Raw genomic sequence first — 18,768 nt, forward strand, 5'->3', positions numbered from 1 at the left:
ATGGGGAAATGGCATAATCCATTTCTGGGGATGCATGCTCTCCTTGATGTTTTGGCAGCTTCCATCACCAAACACATGTATGTGTTCAAGTGTTTCATAATTTGCAGTAATCCTTACCAGACTCCAAATGGCCTTTCCAGCATTTTTGTTCCTTGTGAGCACTCAAAGTTCTCTTGCAGCATAAACTCTTTAGTTTTGCAGATGGTTTTCAGTGTAGCCTCTGTACCATGGATTTGCAGCTCTTGCTACTTTTTTTATAATATTTCCATGTTGCACATCTTCATTAGAGTCTACATCTGCAGATGCATAAACTCTTACCAGCATTCACCACACCCCTGAAACCTGCAGTGTAATTTGGGAAGACCATGTAATGGATTTCACTCCTTTTGGGGCATTCTTCCTGGTGCTATGCTTTAATTCACTGTTTTGGTGCAAAGCCATGGAAAGCAATGGGCCACCCCAGTAAAGGGAGGGAGGTCGTGGCCACACCTGCTCTGCAGAAACCTTACTTCTGGCAGGGGTGAAAGAGGAAGAGTGCATTCCTGCTAAGCTAAACATATGGGACATGAAAATCAATGAGAAAATAGATGGAATCCCAATGCATCATTTTAGGATCCATTTTCAGAGGAGTATTAAAATTATATTGATATACAATTTTGCACTTGACTAGAACATGTTTCTGAGGATTAAGAACAAGCACATCAGGCAAGTGAAAATAATCTGTCTCCTACAACACCAAACAAGTGAACATTTCATCAGAGGAGGAAAGGACTGGGCTTGGGGTTTGATTTTTCAAAGAGTAACAAAACAGGGCACCAGTTCTTCCCAAGTCCAGCAAAAGAAAGAGAGCTTGCACAGCTGCACCGGTAGAAAAAGAAATCAAACCCACCCAGAAACCTGCTTTGAGCAAGGAGGACTCATCCAACGCCAGAGGATGCTAGGCTGGGCTAGTCACTGATAGCACACACCTCTTGGGCAAGGTTGACAGTGCCTTAAATTCCAAGTCAGCACTTGCTGCTACTGCTAGAGTGGCAGCTCTCAGCTGAGAGTGAGGAAGGATGGACATCCTTTCCCCTTTTCCAGAACCACTCTGGGCCTCTCACTGTGGCAGTGCCTGAAACGTTCACTTGAGACCACTGACCCTGAGACCAAAGCCTTTTTATTTTTCCTTGGTCTTGGTACAATGAATATTCCTGCATTTTGAAACTCAACATGTACTCACGACTCCCACTGATCAAGAAAATTTGAAATCTTACCACTTTAACAAATTTACTTTTTCCTCCCCCATGCTTTACATGCACTAGTTCTCTTATTCTTAGCTTTTCTTCTCTGCTTTCCTCCCACGTGGGCCAATCTACCCATCCTCTAGTCTTGCCTGAAATGTGAAAGTCTGCTGCTTTCCTGCCTTAACTTGTATTAGAAGTGCACTTAGTTATATGCAAATTAATCAAAATAGTTACTCTAAAATTCGCAACATTTAGCAATCATTTAATGTTGCTGCTATAAATACTACTTCACAATGTAGAGCTGGCAGCATTTGAGTATTAGCTGAATTTAGAAACATATTGTGTGGCTTGCAAAAGTCCTGCTAAATCAACTTGGCCGTCTAAGACAATAAAAATTATTATACTTTATCAGTTCCCAGCATTGTTTTGCTTTCTTTAAGTACTGTCTGCATTTGCTTTGCAGACCATCCTTTAAAACTATTGTGACATTAAAAAAAAGCCATCAATCTTTTTAGGGTCATTTTCATTCTGCCTCTAGCTGGCTTTTACCCAAAACCCTTGCACTACATCTTAGCTGTGCACTGTGTCATGTGCAGTCTCAGGCAAGACACTGCCCGAGATACATACAAGTTCTGCTCTGTTCCAATGCCAGTATGAGCTAACAATTTTAAAAATTGTTTGATTCTATATAATAAATGTTAATTTATCTAAAATGCTTTGGTTGTCATGGAGATTTTTTTCTGAAAGTACTCACTTAATTCTTATGCAAATTCTTGTATTTAATTAAAATGAAACTAAAAGATTTTTACAAGCTAAAGTGAGACTAAAAACCAGCAGAAACAGGAAAAGAAATTGACATCGCTCTATGCAATAGCAAAATGGTTTCCACAAGGGAGACTCTCCCCATGAACGATTCACAGATCTATTGGTTCTTGTCTGTATTGAGGTGATTGCAATTCCTGGTTGCTCTGATGCATTTGTTTAGCTGAAAAAAAAGATTCTCCACACAAATATGTATGCATTTTCCATACTACAGAATTGAAGAATAAAATTTTTAAAAGTAGTTCTGATTCAGAATCTCCCATATTCTACAACCATTTCCATATTCCAGAGCTGACTAGCTGTATCTGTCTCTAATGATTCAAACTGCCTGTCTGTGATCTGAAAAAAAGATAATCTGAAATACTGACCAAGGGTTTGGATCTAACCCCTTGTGAAACAAACTAGAAGTTTTTCTTCAATACTGTGTTTAGAAATGAAATTCAGCACTGCAGTCATTCAGGAAAACTGTTTTCCCTCTATTGTTACTAAGCAAGATGCATTGTCTGATAAATGTGGCACATAGGAGAATGTAGAGGAAGATTATGTATTTTTTACAGCTCATACTAGGATTTGTTTCCCCCTCTTTAACTTTCTACTTCCAACTCAGCATTACTATAGCACCCACAGAATTAGACAAGTTCACCTTTCAGGAGCTTGATCTCAGAAGATATTTCAAAAAATAAAAGTCTTTGCTTCTAAAGGTTGTGAAGCCACAGTGCTCATGACCTGGCTGCAAGCTTCCCTCTCAAAAGTTTTGTGTGACCAGCTGTGTGAGGCAATGCAACAAATGGAATTACTGAAGCATGTCACAACTCCTGCCTGCTGAGAGGGGGCAAAGAGAAGAATCCCTGAGAGCTTGCAAAAGAGGCAGTGGGAGGGGAAAGAGCAGCACTGAAGGCGTCAGTGAAGCTGCTCTGGTAACAGCTGCTGAGTCCATAATTGGATTTCTCTGCATAGGTAAGGGCCCCATGATACAGGAAGGATGTGGGAATGTGGAGGAAGTTCAATAGACAGTAATTGGAAAGCAGAAAACATAATGGGGGACAAAAGATTGCAAGGGCAAAGAAAATAGAGTTTTCACAATCCCCTGCTGTATCAGAGTTTGCTATAAAGTTTGCTTTAAAGAATAAAATAATCATGTTCTCTCTACCTGCTGGGGACAAGGCAAACAAATACTGCTTGAATTTAGAGAAAAAAGTTTTTCCTAATATTGACACTGAATATAATGATCAGTCTGGAGAATCACTGGAATAGTTTACACATAAAACTACAGAGGTATTTAAGAAACAAAAGCCAAAACCATGGATGCCCAAAGATGGTAGAAAGATCCTACCTGTGTTCAGGTGACCCACCTGCCCACTCCACCCCTCCATGCCAAACAAGTGCAGCTCTAGCTGCCATGATATTTTAAACACATTTCCCTGGAGCTCACTCTGAATCAAAGGGTTAAAAGAACTTAGAAGCTAAGAATATAGCTACCAAGACAGAAGCAATATGTTTTGATTGAGAGTTTATTAAGAAGAGTAGAAACTATGTAGATGGTTAATTATTACCACATGGGCCAGGTTGGAGCTAAGGCAATGTACTACTTGCTTGACTTAGTTGTGTTTGTAGAAGGAAACAAGAAAGATGAGCCATTGTGAAGATGAAGAAACCATAGCAGCACCTGGGCCCAGAAACCAGCCAGAACCAGGATGGGAAGGGCTGGATCATGGCCAAGGGACCAGAGAGCCTGCCAACAAGACAGAAATGAAAAGTTTAATATGAGGAAGACGTCCCTGACTTCATCTCAGGAGACCACTGACCCATTACAAAACCCACCTACTCATTTGGGAGAAGGACCTGTGCAAGTGTGGAAGGACTTCGAGCGCATTTTAATATGAAGTGGGGATGGGAGGGTAATGTAAACTATGTAATGCGTATGTATAGATGTAATGAACAATTATATGAATATGTAAGATTTTCATGGATAAAAGAGGGCGAGATCCCCATGGATTTTGCACGTGACTGTGGGAGGTTTCTCCTGGGTGTGCCCAGCATTGTAACAAACATACAACTTTAACTTGTTAGGGAGTTTTTGTCTGTGTTTCAGCCCTGGCACATCACCTACTTCCTAGCAAGAATGAACAACATCAAACAAACACTGGAACATAAATCAGATTGTGTTTATATTCCTTCATGTCACAATTCCCAAAAGCATTCACATTATCATTATTCAATTCAGGATTATTTCAGGTTCACCTCTTCCAGAACCTTCTTTTGTGACCTTGGCACCTCTTACACTGCACAGGTCTGTGATGCATTCCTTACAACCATGGCTAAAGGTTAACACTGAACTGAGAAGTGCATTACCTAAAACATATTTGCTTTTCAGGCTTTCATTTAAAAAAAAAAAAACCCTCCTTAATTATCTTCTAAGAAAAGCATTTCAGTGCTCTGGATATTTAGGAAAACTACTTCTTCCTAAAACATTTTGACATCATTTTACACTCTTGTCATAATGTACATAGCAAAAAAGCAGTTAAATCCAAAAATGTAAAAAGCACACACATCCTAAGTGACTTTATAATTTCAGGAGAGGTGATGAATCAATGCACAGAAGACACATCATTAGCACTTGGGTCATCAGGGACTTTCTGTATGTACATATATATGTAGGGTCCAGTTTGGCTCAACACTTGTCAAAAACTCTCTGCATTTCAAAAAAATAAGAAGTTAAAATTTGTAAATAATTAAGGAATTCAGATAAACTTAAATCAACTTTCTAATTAATTTATCAGGTTAATTTAACTCTCCTAATTTGTCTGCCATACAGACTGTGTGTGTCTATATTACAGTGCTGAGGCTGTGGTAGAAAACAGAGAATATATCTGTCAGAGAAGCTATAATCACAAGAACCTTCTGCATTAAAAATATTTTAAAAAATAAAAACTAAAGAACTTCACAGGCACAGCCTAAAAAAGGCTTTCCCTGTTTCCAGAGCGACAGAAAATTAGGCACTGACCACCAAAAAAAAAAAGAAATAAGTGTAGAGGCATTATTAAAACTCTGTACAAGAGCAAAATACCAAATTACATTGAAAAGGCTACAAATGAGCATTAACGCACGTCTTTACTCAGAAATTACTCGGTTTTATCATTACTGAAGCTAAATTCAAGAGAAACCAAATAAGCTACTAAGATACCAAAGAGCACTTTTATCAGAGCTCTGTGTCTTGACTTCCAGCTTCAGAGAATAATCACAGCTGGTGCAGTCAACTCACCAACCTCTGTTTATTTTTGCCAGTCCTGACTGAGGGATCTGAAATATGGTGCATGAAGCAGGGAGTCCAAAGAATTTCTCCAACCCCTGCTCAGAAGACAGACAGACTGCCCTGACATAACGAGGCCAGGGCACTGAAGGAATCAGAAGGTGCTATTCTGACACTGGCTCATAAAAGACTCCCACTTTAGTGAGTGATTACTTCCTTGACAGTTTTTATATCCCTTAACAATTTTAATTTCCAAAAGCGCAAACAAAAAGCTTTTAAAGTTCCTAAAGCTTCAGTATATTTTGTCCATAAGAAGCAATCATTACCACACCTCTTAAAAAGGCAAGTTCTTTAGAGTAATTAATATTTTTGTTAATGTATACTGTATAAAAGAAGAGAATATGAGTTTGAACCTAGAGTTCAGAGGAAATTACATGAAACTTGAAATGGAAGTGAGTCAAGAGACCGTCAGCTGTAAGTGCTATTTTCAGACATTGTTTAGCACTTAATAGTAAGATGAAAGAGGAAACAGAAGAGCCTGTGGTCAAGATGCCAAAGTAAAAAACAAGAATATATGGGTTGGCATTTTTATCTGAAGTGGAAAAAACAAAAGTTATTCTTAGCAATCTGCAGGTATTCTAACTAAAAAGAAGTAGAAGTAGAGTTGATTTTTTTTGCTGAAATTCATATTTGAAAAAGAATCAACTGGTGATTCAGCTGAAAGATGATAGATAGGAACAAAATTTGAATGGAAAAAACCAACTTCATCAAAAGGTAAGCCATAAGAGACAAGAAATCAGATTGTGTTTTGGGCTCACCATTGCTGGAACATTCAGAGCCTTATCAGAAGATTGTCTTTTGGGACTCTGTCAGAGCACTGCCAGTTTAAATGCACTTCATCCATGCCTGTCTGTTTTAAACGAGCAAGAATGAAAGAGGAGAGCCAAGAAAATGTCAGAAATACGTCCCAGCACTAGGCTGGAGATGTAGCACCTGTAAAGAACTTTAAAAACAGTTAATTTAGACCTGCTGCATTTTTCTCTCTGTCCTGATATATTCCTCCACTTTTTTCTTTGTCATTCTTTGCCACAAGGTCTTTGTCACTCCTCACTTGCTGAGCTGGTAAAAATCATCATGTACATCATCAATAAATATTCTAATTTACACAAACTTCTCCAGTTTCAAGTAGATATGTTTATTGTATTTGGAGTGGTATGTAGGGTATGACCTGCAATGTGATTTATGAAATCTGAGAAACAGTTTCCTTTTTAAAAATACAGCCAAAATCAATCCAATTTGAGCTGTATTAACTCAGGTGTCAAACTGATACATTCATTTGAATTTATCTCCCTTCAGGTAACACAATTGAAAATTGTCACAATGAGAGTTCATTTTGGCAATAACATGGATGATTTGATGGTAATGTTAAATATGGTGATGAAAGTGAATAATTTCATTTCCCAGAATATTTTGTTAGAATGTTATGAAACCAGCAGCACATCCACAATGCTAAGAGGATTTTAGAAGACTAATTGGATCTTGGGTATTTATAAAATCATCTTCATGGTAAGAGGAATGTTTACATGGAAGAACTTACTCTTCTGCAGCTCAAATACTATTCAGAAGAAGAATAGACACCTGGGATGGGAGAAAACTGGAGTAACAAAACAGTTGCTATAAAAAGTAGCAGCATATTACAAGATTTGGCAGTAACAGCAATGAAGATGTTTTCAGCCAGGAGAGCAGGACTGCTTGTGTAACAGGCCCAGTTGTGCCATTTGCTGATAGCTTATTAGAAAGAGGGATAAGAGTAGCTCCTCCAGAGTACAGAAATTGCTTTGCTGTCTGTCTATGGGCAGTGGTTTGCAAATAAGGCCTGTAAGGTATTCCAAACCCTGAAGGTGGTCCCAGCTCACATTGGGATCCTGCTTGCCCACAGAGGATCTCACCTTGAGGACAACCATGGTGTGGATCTCAAGACCTGGTCACACCTCTCCCTCCACATATGACACAGCTCCTCTGCTCAGGAGGAGATATTCCAGGGTCATTTTCCTTCTCCTGTGATGGGAATCATACAAGCACAGAAAAAGGCGTGCACAAGGTCTCTCTGTCAGTCAGGACATTTCCTTCGTGCGTGATAAAAACATGTAAGGACTGAAAGGATTAGGCATGAGAGGGGAACCTGCCCTAAGGCAGAAAACTAAACTTAAAACTCAGAGGGCAGCCATTGTACAGCATAATGCAAGTGTTAATCCTTTAGCCCAGCTTAGAATGGGGAGACAGCTAATATTTAATTGAAGTTGCTAGTGCAAAACATCTTGGCTGCATATTTCTGTTTATTATTTTTAGTTTAAGGTTGAAGAGTGAAGTAATACTCCTATTCCTAGCTTAAGAGCTGGAAATAATTTAATATGGTTTCTTGTTTCATTGCTTGTTGGGTCTTTTTCCAAATCACAGAGGTCTGTATTGACAAAGTTTCCAGTTCTGCTGGAACATGGAGCAATGGAGGATGCAGAATTCAGATCTCCTCAATATTAGTGCTCATCCATAGCATCAGCAGGGGGCCCTGCAATTCTACTGAGTGACTTTGCTTCTAGTCAGAATGCCAGACAGCTGGTCCCAGCTGCCCAAACTAGACTATCAATCATCCAATCTTTTTGAAAAGATCAATCTGACATTCAAATCCCATAGTCACTACTGAGTATAGATTGTAGAATGTTGAAACTGTCAGAATATTAAATCCTGGTTTCATCAAATAATGCAATTCTCCATCCTGCATCCCATAAAGCCTTTTCTCTCCAATTCTTCTACCACACAGGCGGTTGCTGCTCAGGAACCAACTGGATTATATGTCTTCCACTGGATCATATGTGTTTTGCCTTTACAAAATCTCATTAAAGACTCCTGTAGAGTATCCAGGCCTCCTGAAAATTACCTAATCTGAAACCTTTGTGGATATATAAAGGGCTACATGAAAGGTAAGGCACTTTGACAGGGCCCTCTCCAGCTCAGGACTGGGCCCTCACTGGCTGTTTAACTTGCAGCATGTCTCTCCTCATTCCTTTGGCTGAGCATTGAGAGTAATCACCTTTCTTCTGTTAAATTTAGGATCACAGGAGCAGTTGCTTTTGCTGCTGTTGCTCAGAAATAGTTCTTGTCAAGGTCGAAGTTATGATCATGGCATAATTAAAAAAAAGAATGCTTTTGTTTTTTCAAGTGGAAGATACATTCAGACTAAATATTTGATGTGTATTTTTGTAATATTCCTCTATGATACTAAACTTTAATTACAGAACGAGGAAAATCAAATAATCTGTCCTTACATGAGCTGGAAATCACTAACACCAGTAAGTTAATTCATTTACTCAAGCCACTATCAAATGTTTTTCTAATCATCTCTTGCTCTAAAAAACCCAAATCCCTACCAATGAAATATAATCCCAACATTATTACAGAATCATCTCACTTCATGCATATGCACTCACTCCAGAAGCATGTGCAGCCTAATGAGCAAAACCTTCAGAACTCAACAGCTGTCTTGAAGAACCTTTGTAGCAAACCCAGATAAACACAATAATGCCAATATTTTCTTGCTTGTCTGCTTAGGAAATTTTTATTTGACATAACACTATCCTTCTGGCAGGGTGATTGCCACCTAATACGTTTTATGATGACCTGTCAATGAGATTTTGCCAGTTTTTCCCATCTTTTGTCTGCTCCAACACACTTGATGCTATGGGCCTGCTGAGCACCTTCCTTCAACATTTTCTGGCTAAATCCTCCATTTTCAACTAGGTTTTTTTTCCTCAAAAGTCTCCTGATAATTACATTTCCAAAGGCACTTTTAAGATATTTGCTGCAGATATTTATTCATGTGAATATATAATATGCTGGTGAAATAACACCACTAATTACTAACACAGGGTTTACATACAGAGAAGAAATTTGAGCTCTAACATCCTTGGTGAAGGAAGGTAGTGGGAGAGGTGTGTGCAGGTAACTTACCTGTCAAATAGTTCTCCACCAGTGACCAGTTCCAGAACAAGACTGATTTCTGTAGGGGTCTCAAATATCTCCTTCAGTTTTATCTGGTAAAAGATAACAGAAAGTATTTATTTTGCTTATTTGTCTTCTTGCTGAGCGCATCTGAAGGTCAACAGTAGAACACAGACCACAGCTGGGAGAGTTACCTTGTTCTCTCCCAATTTTTTTTGCTAGCTTTTTTATTTTTTTGTACTCTTTTGGTTATTCTCATGCCTCAGTAACCTCTGTGAAATACAGGAGTTTAAGAGGCCATCTGCCCATCTCTCAGAGAAACCAAAATGTGAACCCTTTCCTACCCTCCCAGGACTGAAAACACCAAATTTTACTTTCATTTGCAGACCTTCTTTCACATAGTTTCTCACTCAACTCTGTAAGAACATCAATTTTTTTATCTTAAAATGGAAGTATAACTCAACAGATGTTAATAAAAAAGCTGCTAGCATGCCCATGGAGAGAACCCAGAGCTTTGATCCAGGTCTGTACAGGTGAACCAGAACAGCCTTCTCTCTCAAACAGAAAGAGTATTAAAAAACAAGGAAACAAATACAGAGTGAAAGGACATGGCTTTACTTACAATGTTGGGATGCGAAAGGCGAAGGAGAACTCCAATTTCAGTGCGAATAATTTTCTTGTCTACCTGGTTAAAAGTGGTGAGGGAAAAAGGGAAAAAATTATTTCCATGTTCAGCATAGAAACTTCTGGATGAATCACAGGATGCTATGTATGGATAGCACTTCTATATCTCCCAGAAGAGCAAGGTAATGTGAGACACACAAGTCAAACATACTGTAAAGAGAAATTTCCCATTAAAACAAGGCAGATGCTGTAACAGAGAAATGTCCATCCAGCAAAATGATTATGAAGATACATGTGAGTCACACAAGAAGCACAATACAGGATAGGTATCTGAAAAAGCTGGGAAAATTCCTATTTTTACTCAAGTTCTGACCTGGTCTGTTGGTCATAAGTCTGTTGGTACTTATGTTTGTTGAGTTTATGCAGGGATAGCTTTTTTTTGACACACTGTCCAGCAGCGGTGCTGGAAAAGGTTTCTGCAGGCAGCATGTGCTCATCAAAGCAGTGTAACTTACTGCTTAGAACAAAAAAGTGCTGCAAAGGTCAAATACCTCCAGCCACAGAGTTTAACATCAATTTGCCTCAATTATCTCTGACAGAATGATCTATTAATTCAAATTATTGGTTAAACCTCTGAGAAGATTACCCCTCCCCTTTTCAAACTGTAGTCTTCAAAAATCCAGGTGCAACTTACGTTCTGGGGGGACATCAGTCATTTCTCACAAGAAATGCAGAGCTAGGGAGTACTTCACTCAGGAAAGAAAACTGCAGCTCTCCTGGAACTAGAATGCTTAAGCAGGCAAGAATGGAAAACGTTTGTAAGCAAATTATGAATATTTTCATGTTTCTAAGGTAATTAATTAATTAATACACTTATGAGGAAACTATCTGGTTTGCAAACATTCTCCCAAACCGTGGAGAAGTCCTACACTGACGACTCAGGGGGATCTGAAACGAATGAGAGTCAGCAAGTCCCTGTGTGGTGCAAAATTCATGACATACATGATGTCAAGCAGAACATTTGAGAGGGACTTCTGCTGCTTTTTTTAGTGGAGGCTTTCTATCAAAGGCAAGTTTTTGTCTTGGTTTTTCACATCAGATGGGGAATGACTGGCAGTCCTAATATATAAACCTTTAAAGGAGACATGAAATTACCTTCAAATTTTTAGTGAAGAAGACACATGGGGTTTTATCACCTGAGAGAGAGCTGCTTCTCTCAGTATTATTTTTTTTCCCCAGCATCAACAAAATCCAAGTATCCATTACATTCAGAACTACTGGATAGGCAGAATTTGATTCTCCCCTTGTGTGAATCAGGGACGATTCCAGCTTAGTAATGCCAATGTGCTCTGACTGCAGTGTAAATGAGTAGAGAAATAAAGCCCTTGGGGCTTTCTTAAAACTTACTGACATTCAATCTCTTCTAGTGCCTCTGCCAGGCAGGAAAATGAAGCAAGAAAAACCAACTTTGGACAAATTTAGTGCATGCAAGAAGGAGCAGAAATCAAACATTGAAGAGGAATGAAACATTCCATCACCTGAACATCTATTTGAAGGTAAATAATATGGCAAATAACAAAATCTTCATGGATAAACACTTGCTCTGGGATCAAACCCAGCACTCTTTAAACTTATGACCAATGCATTCTTTATAAATGTTTTTACTTTCTACTCAAAATGCAACAAATGCTTTTTCCTGCCACATAAACCCTGAGCATCAGGTTTGAAGATAGGCTCCCATGAATTTTTCCTAAAATGCTGCTAGCACCAGCCTATGGTCTTGCTGAACTTTAACATCTCCTTGGCATCACTTTGTGTTTCTTTAATGAGTGCAAACATGCAGCAAAGGCCTCCAAAAGTCACTGCTGGGCAGCAAAGAACTTTTGATGACTCACACAGTAATACACATGACTGTTTTCACACGCTTTGCACCTCAGTCAGGATCAGAAAATTAATGTTCAATTGTGCATGGACAGTGATATCCCCAAGAGAGCAGTTTAGACTGAAAAATTTACCTTATCCAAAAGCACTGCTATAGACTGAACAACTCACAGTTTGTGTCCTGCAGTTCTGAAAATGTTTGGGCACCAAGTACACCTGGCTACCCAAAATCTAAAGATGACTTCTTTGGGCATTGAGTAGTTACAAGTGAGAAACTACAGAGGCCTCCTCTCACCTTGCAGGTAGCAACAAATTAGGTGAAAACATGGACTACGGCTCAGTTTTAGATTCTTGGTTTCAGAGACATTTACTCCCAAACTGCAGGTGAGTTCTTCTGTGATCAAGTTTGTGACCTGGCACACAACAGTAGACTTTCACAATTTCTCAGATGATGAGGAATGAGAAAAAGGTACTTCAAAATACAAGATGATAAGATGCAATGGCAAACATGCTGCAAAGAAATGCTTAGGAGTGTTACATACTTACATATAATGTCTATTGGGATAGATTTTACTGTAGAAATGGGCATGTATGGGTGAAATGAATTGTTCCAGAGTAAAAACAGGGACATATTTAGTCATGACATTTCATTACACACAGCCTATTTTATCACTTATATTTTCTTACCTTCTCCTACACTAAGTACAAATACAATTGTATCAACACTTACCTTGTTCTAGCTCCTACAAAAAATGGGTGCCTACTTATATCAGGGCCAAACCTGGCTTATTTTTAGTTTGGGCAGGAGTATCAGCAATTCAACTACTTATATTGAATTTTCCTATCATCATCCTATCAAATAATTTCCTGACAGAAATTATTTGCTAGGATGAGAGTCAGGCATCTCACTCTAAAATGTATGTTGCTATAGTAACAATTTTTAAAACTCAGATAATTTAATCAAAATATGCCATTGCCACAAATATTTGGGCAAATTAAGTATGTTTGGCTAGATCAAATACAGTGGTCTGATAGATGTGTACGTAATAACTGATCAAAATGAGGCTGTGAAACTCTTTATTTTGTCTCCTCCTCTTTGGATGCAATTTAAATATGCATTACAGTGCTTGAAAACTATCTGAGCTTTCCTTAAATTAGCATTACTCACAGGAGCATCAGTGAAATATGTGTGAGTATATCACAGTCAAGGATGATGGGATCAGCAGAACTGATGTGAAAACCATGAATATCTGATGGTGATAATTCCTGGATTATTCCTAGTATTTGTCTCTCCAGTTATTTCATTGCAGTAGAATTAGGTAGTTATCTCTTTTATGGACATGTTCCTGCAATTACGCTGTCTTTGAAATTTCATACTGGTCATGCAGAAAAGGAGCAATAGATTTATATTCAGTGTATTTCTTATTTTTTAATTTCAGATTATTTTGACAAGAGAAACGAATGGAAAAATTCGTTAACAAAAGCTGAGATTCTTCCATGTTTCCATGCCCCAAGATGGTGAGTTGGAGTAATGCTAAAAACCACTGAGATGTAAAAGTGTTGTTTCTGTGTGAACTAATTGAAACAAGAAAAAATGAACCACCACTTTACACAGATTAATCCAGCTGCTGCTTTGCAATATAGTACTGCCCTAAAAAGAGGTGGCCAGTGGATGTTCTCTGTGCCCTCAAACTTAGTAGAGAGCAAGAAGAAGAGCACATTCCTCATCCTGCAAGTTCAGTCTCTGCTGTTCTCCTTCCCCTGGGCACTGTGGAGGCAAAGGGGCACATCTGCCCAGGTGTGACCACTGTGCCCAAGCAGTGGGTGTGAAGAAACCACCCAAAACATCTCTTGAGGAGCTTCACAGAACTGCCCACCTCAGGGAGCCTGTTCACACCAGCTCTGCACAGCTCCTTAGTCAATATGCCACTTCCTGACTCACATGAACACCTCTAATATGAGCAATGAATTCTTTATTGAATCAGCAGGTCAGGCTCTGACTGTGTGCTTCTCTGCACTTACAGGGATCACGGTGCAAAGCATTATTAGCTGGACACTACACTATTAAAAGTGCTTCCAAGAAACAAAGTTTTATTTGCTCACACAATAACTGCTCTGAAGACTAAACCTTTCTGTATTTTATGGCATCAGTTGCTAACTACCATTTATAATTTTGCCATTGTTTTTCCTGCTCACAGTTCAGCAGAAATATTAAAACCTGTACAGACATAGACTACACACAAGCAGAGGTGTCAGCTCCCTGATTGTCTAAAAGGTCTGTTCCCACTTATCACAACTAAACACAGGAGTGGTGAGCTACCCAGGCTCTCTTGAGAGGTTTGAAGAAAAAAGAAATGGGCTTGAATTTAATGACTGAGTTTAAATAAATCTTCACAAGAAGAAGGTTCAAAGATCTTTTCTATGCAGTTTAAGGTCTTGCTTTTCAATTCCAGAATGTCCTGAATGACAGGAGTTCCAGTTTCTGCCTGTTTTATACACAGAATATCTTCAGTCAAGACTTCAAGGATAAAACATTAAAGAAGACTTCTGAAGGTGTTTTTACATCTTTATTAAGATGGATAGTATTGAAATAATCTGATTTCATCTATGTATCAAGGCAAGATACAGATGTCAGTCTTCAGCTGACATCACTTATACTTCAGTATAAGTGATAATGAAGCATGGAAGTTACAAAAAGTGGTATGACAGAAAAACCCCAGGACAAATAAAAATAGAGACTTATATGATACAGCTCATTCTCTAAATTACTCTGATATAAATCAGTAATCATGGCAATGGACAGTAGGTAAAAGCTGAATTTCAAGAAGCTGACTCTTCTGAATGAAAGGATACATCATTGTTCCAACTAGGACATTTATTTAATAGTTGCTTCAGATGATTTGATTAATTGAATGATCTTTTTGAATGAAAATAACAGTTTCTCAAGTAAAGAATTCCTCCTATTTTCAAGTGGCTGTTCTTGGTGGGACATTGCTTGACCTCAGCATGGATTGCAGTTCTCTCTTGTGTGGGAACATTTGAACTCCTAATGGACTAATATTATCTTAAAAAAAAAAAAAATTGTTTGAAATAATCTTTTCATATTTTAAGCTGGCCAGGCTATTCTGGATGTGTCTGCACTCAACCTTAACCTGGGCTCCCCGAAGAGCACAATAAACAACTCAATAAAGCACAACAGCCACTGCACAGCCCTGTAAGTATCTTCCCTAAACTCAGCCCACATTTCTCACTGTGCAGGTGTGCTGGTTTGGCTTGGATAGAGTTTGTTTTCCTCCAAGGGGCTAGCATAGGGTTGGGCTTTGATTGGTGCTAGAAACAGTGTGCATAATTCAGGGATGTTTTTATTTTTGCTGAGCAGGGCTTGCACTGAGCCAAGGCTTTTCTGCTTCTCTTTCCAACACACCAGGGAGCAGGCTGGGGGGGCACAAGGAACTGGGAGGGGACACAGCCAAGGCAGGTGACTCCAGAAGACCAAAGGGACACTCTAGACCATGTCCCATCATTCTCAGGACATAAAGCTGGGGGACAAGAGGGCAGGGGGTGGGAGGGTAATTCAGAGTCTTTGCAAGTCACTATTCTATGTGATGGAGTCTTGTGTTCCTGGAGATGGCTGACCAAGCAACACAGTGAGTAAATTCCTTACTTTGCTTTGCTTATGTGCACAGCTTTTGCTTTGCCTATTAAACTGTATCTCAACCCATGAGTACTCTCATTTTTACTCTTCTGATTTTCTCCCCATCCTTCTGGGGATGAGAGTGAGCAGCTCCATGGGGCTTAGTAAACAGCTGGGGTTAAACAACAATAGTGGGTTACTGAGCATTTTTATTTTTACCCTACGTAAGTAATTTTGTATTCTTAATTTAAAAAAAAAAAAAAAAAAAAAAAAAGACTACTAATTACTAGAGCAATTCTTTTCTGCACACATGTCCATACTTCCAGTTTGCAACTGTAGTCATTCTAGTAATGCATATTCCTCAGACTGAACACACCTGCATGGAAATACTACTGGTTACATCAAAATGCCTGCATTTGTCCTGTCAAGTGATTAAAAGTCTGGTAGCTCTTGGCTGCAAGTACCTGGATTTATAGCAGCTGAAAGACTTATCTATCTGCATGGCATAGGACTCTTACTCCGTTAAGAGTAAATTGTTCTGTCAAAGAAGCAACACTACTCTTTCTGAAGAAAAGCACAGTACATTTTCAGGGAAACCATCAAATGGATACAGAAAATTTGTGTGACTGTATAAACCTCAGCACAGAAAATCACATCCTGACATATCAGATTAACAGGCCCTGCATTTTAAAATACATGGTTTCAGTAGTAAAAGTGACCAGATGTAGGTAACGTTCCCCAAAGACACACAATCCACTGTGAATAGTTCTGTTACTCACCCACATTAATTTGGTGGAATCACCAGTTATGGTTCAGATGGATGGGTTCAAAGCCACTTACATCTTGCACAACACTGGTCATTTGCAATGACATATTTTATGTTAGAGAACAAAACAAGTTATATGTTAATTAAAATAAGCCTCATTATAGGCTATGGTCTAGCTATCTGACTAATTTCGTTATTTCTTTCCCCGTCTCATTAACACATGGATTTCTGCAAATATGCTAGATAATTGTTGAGCAGTTTATGCAAACAAATTTAAGCCTATGAGGTATTCATTAATTGCTCACTTCAGCTATTCACTATTTATAGTGTGTTACTGACATTGTTACTGTTCCCAAAGCTGGGTGGAGGAGGACACTTTTAAGATGCAAGTACAATGTGTAAATCAAAGGTAAGCACTTCTTTTGTTTTTGTCAAAATAGATGCATTTATTGTTCTATTTATAAATTTGTACTTGCCATCTTCTTGCATATTCTTGCTTTTCACCTATAACTGTTACAAATCCAAAAATTTTCTCTCTTCTCAGTGAAAAATGTATTAATCCAGCTTTTATCCTGGGTGAGGCATCCAGTATTAAAGATCTTGGCTTCACATTCACACTATCCCTCTGAATAAACAAGTTGCTACATAAAAATTAGAAACAGAGAGCTACTAGGTGATAGGACGTTTCCTGTCATGATGTACAATATTTAATCTTTAAATCACTCAGAATTCTCAGGCACCCTCAGCTGCATGATAAAGATCTGGAATACAATATATCTGCTTATACCTTTAGCCAAGTGCCGTGCTTGCTGCAAATTAAGAAATCTTACATTAATAATCATCTGGTGGACCCATCCTTTTCTCAATTCAACTTGCATGAATTCAGTGTTACCCAATGAAGGTTTGGTTCATCAAAGCTACCATTAATATTATAATCTCAATCACAGATATCAAATAATTCCATGTGATCAATGGAGCAGTTTTGTCTGGGCTGGAGATAATTTCCTTCACAATAACCTGTATGGGGCTACATACTGCACCTCTCCATTTACAATGGAGTTATATCAGTTACAAAGATGACAGGTAGGGAAGGCTTAGTTGTGGTGCTGATGCTCAAATGAGGTTGTTTTATTAAAATATTTCAGGTGGGATAAAAGCATGACAATGGCAGGTGCAACTTGAGTCATGCACATTTCCTCTTCTGGAGCATCCTGAATCTCTCAGTCTGCTGCTCAAATGAGCCCTGTACTGGGAGACTTGCAGTGTCTGGATTCCAGTCCATGCTTCTGGTAGATCAGCCCCAAACTTTGACAACAAGTAGTCCTGAAGCAATTTCTGTGTTGCTTGATAGTATCCAGAACCTGCAATTCTATGCTTACAGGACTCATACACATGGACCCCAAAACTGCTTCAGATTTACAGGTTATATACTTTATAATCTGAATAACTAAAAAACAGTGGAGGATCGATGGAAAATAGGGAAGGAATCCCTTGTAGAAGATTTTCAGGGACTGAAAATGAGAAGTATTTTATGTAACTGGAAGATGATACAGAGAAGCACATAGAAATGGTGAGATGGTTAAGAAAGTTAGGCAGACGTGAGAGCAAGCCTTTGTAGCTAATTTAGAGGGCTTGCTTCTTAGATTAGAAACTGGTGAGCTGAGATTTTTGTGTTAGCACTATGTGTCAACAAATAACACTATAATTTACAGGACTGCTTTTGTTCCTACATCTCTCCAATCCCCAACAGAGTATTTCTCAGCTACATTAATGGCAGCATATTAACTTGCTTCCTCTGCCAGGAACTATGAGTTGTGCTGGGGAAAAAAAAAGGACAAGTTACTGAGCAGGCTGAGAGCAGAAGGAATGTGCAGTGACTTCCCTCCCCAACAGGTCACCTCAACCTAAGAATTCAGTGCACAAAGAGCCACAGTGTGCCTTTCATATTCGATTCTGTGTTCCCTAATGCTTTATGCAATTTAAGAGTAAATGGAGGAGATGATGAAAGGGGACAATTGTAAGATATGTGAGCCTGAATCAGAACAGGTGAATATTTGAATTTCAGGAGACTTTACGTGGGCCAATGAAGTCACATGCAGATTTGTCAAATCACACAACACCTGACCTAAAACCTAATTCTGGTGCCTACTCTGTGATTTGGGTGCAATTTTGGTATTTAAAAAAGAGAAAGAAAAGAAAAACAAAACAAAACAAAACAAACAACAAAAAAACCCATAAACTTCAATTCCTGAAGACCCCAAAGGTGTGGAGATAAGAAGACAGATTTTACCTGTGAAGTAAAGAATGCAGGGGATAGCTGTTGATGTGCTATGAACTATGGTACCAACTCCCTGGATATAAACAACTTACAGCTCTAGCTCCTGTGGTCCTCATCCAGAAAACATGGAAATGCTAATGCATGTTCTCACTGTGGTGTTGCAGCTGTAACACAGTAATGGCCCCCAAAAAATAACTTCTCATTAACAGACCTATGGCTTTATTATTTCTGGCAATTAGGGCTTTCATCTTGAGGAATTATGATCTTTCCCACAAATTCCTGAAAGCCATA

The 18,768-nt window shown here is 38.7% G+C and overlaps 1 protein-coding gene across 1 annotated transcript in view; it reads right to left on the reverse strand.

Annotated features, from left to right (window-relative positions):
• CAMK4 (calcium/calmodulin dependent protein kinase IV) overlaps positions 1 to 18,768 on the reverse strand; it is a 144,464-nt gene that overhangs the window by 51,858 nt on the left and 73,838 nt on the right. Inside the window, exons 3-4 of the mRNA XM_086866625.1 lie at positions 9,917 to 9,979; positions 9,304 to 9,386 (exon numbers count right to left, since the gene is read on the reverse strand). Of these exons, the coding sequence (XP_086722751.1) occupies positions 9,304 to 9,386; positions 9,917 to 9,979 (146 nt within the window). The remainder of the gene's footprint in view (positions 1 to 9,303; positions 9,387 to 9,916; positions 9,980 to 18,768) is intronic.

The sequence above is a fragment of the Cyanistes caeruleus genome, chromosome Z, assembly GCF_971803275.1.
Source record: "Cyanistes caeruleus chromosome Z, bCyaCae1.hap1.1, whole genome shotgun sequence".
NCBI classification, from domain to species: Eukaryota; Metazoa; Chordata; class Aves; order Passeriformes; family Paridae; genus Cyanistes; species Cyanistes caeruleus.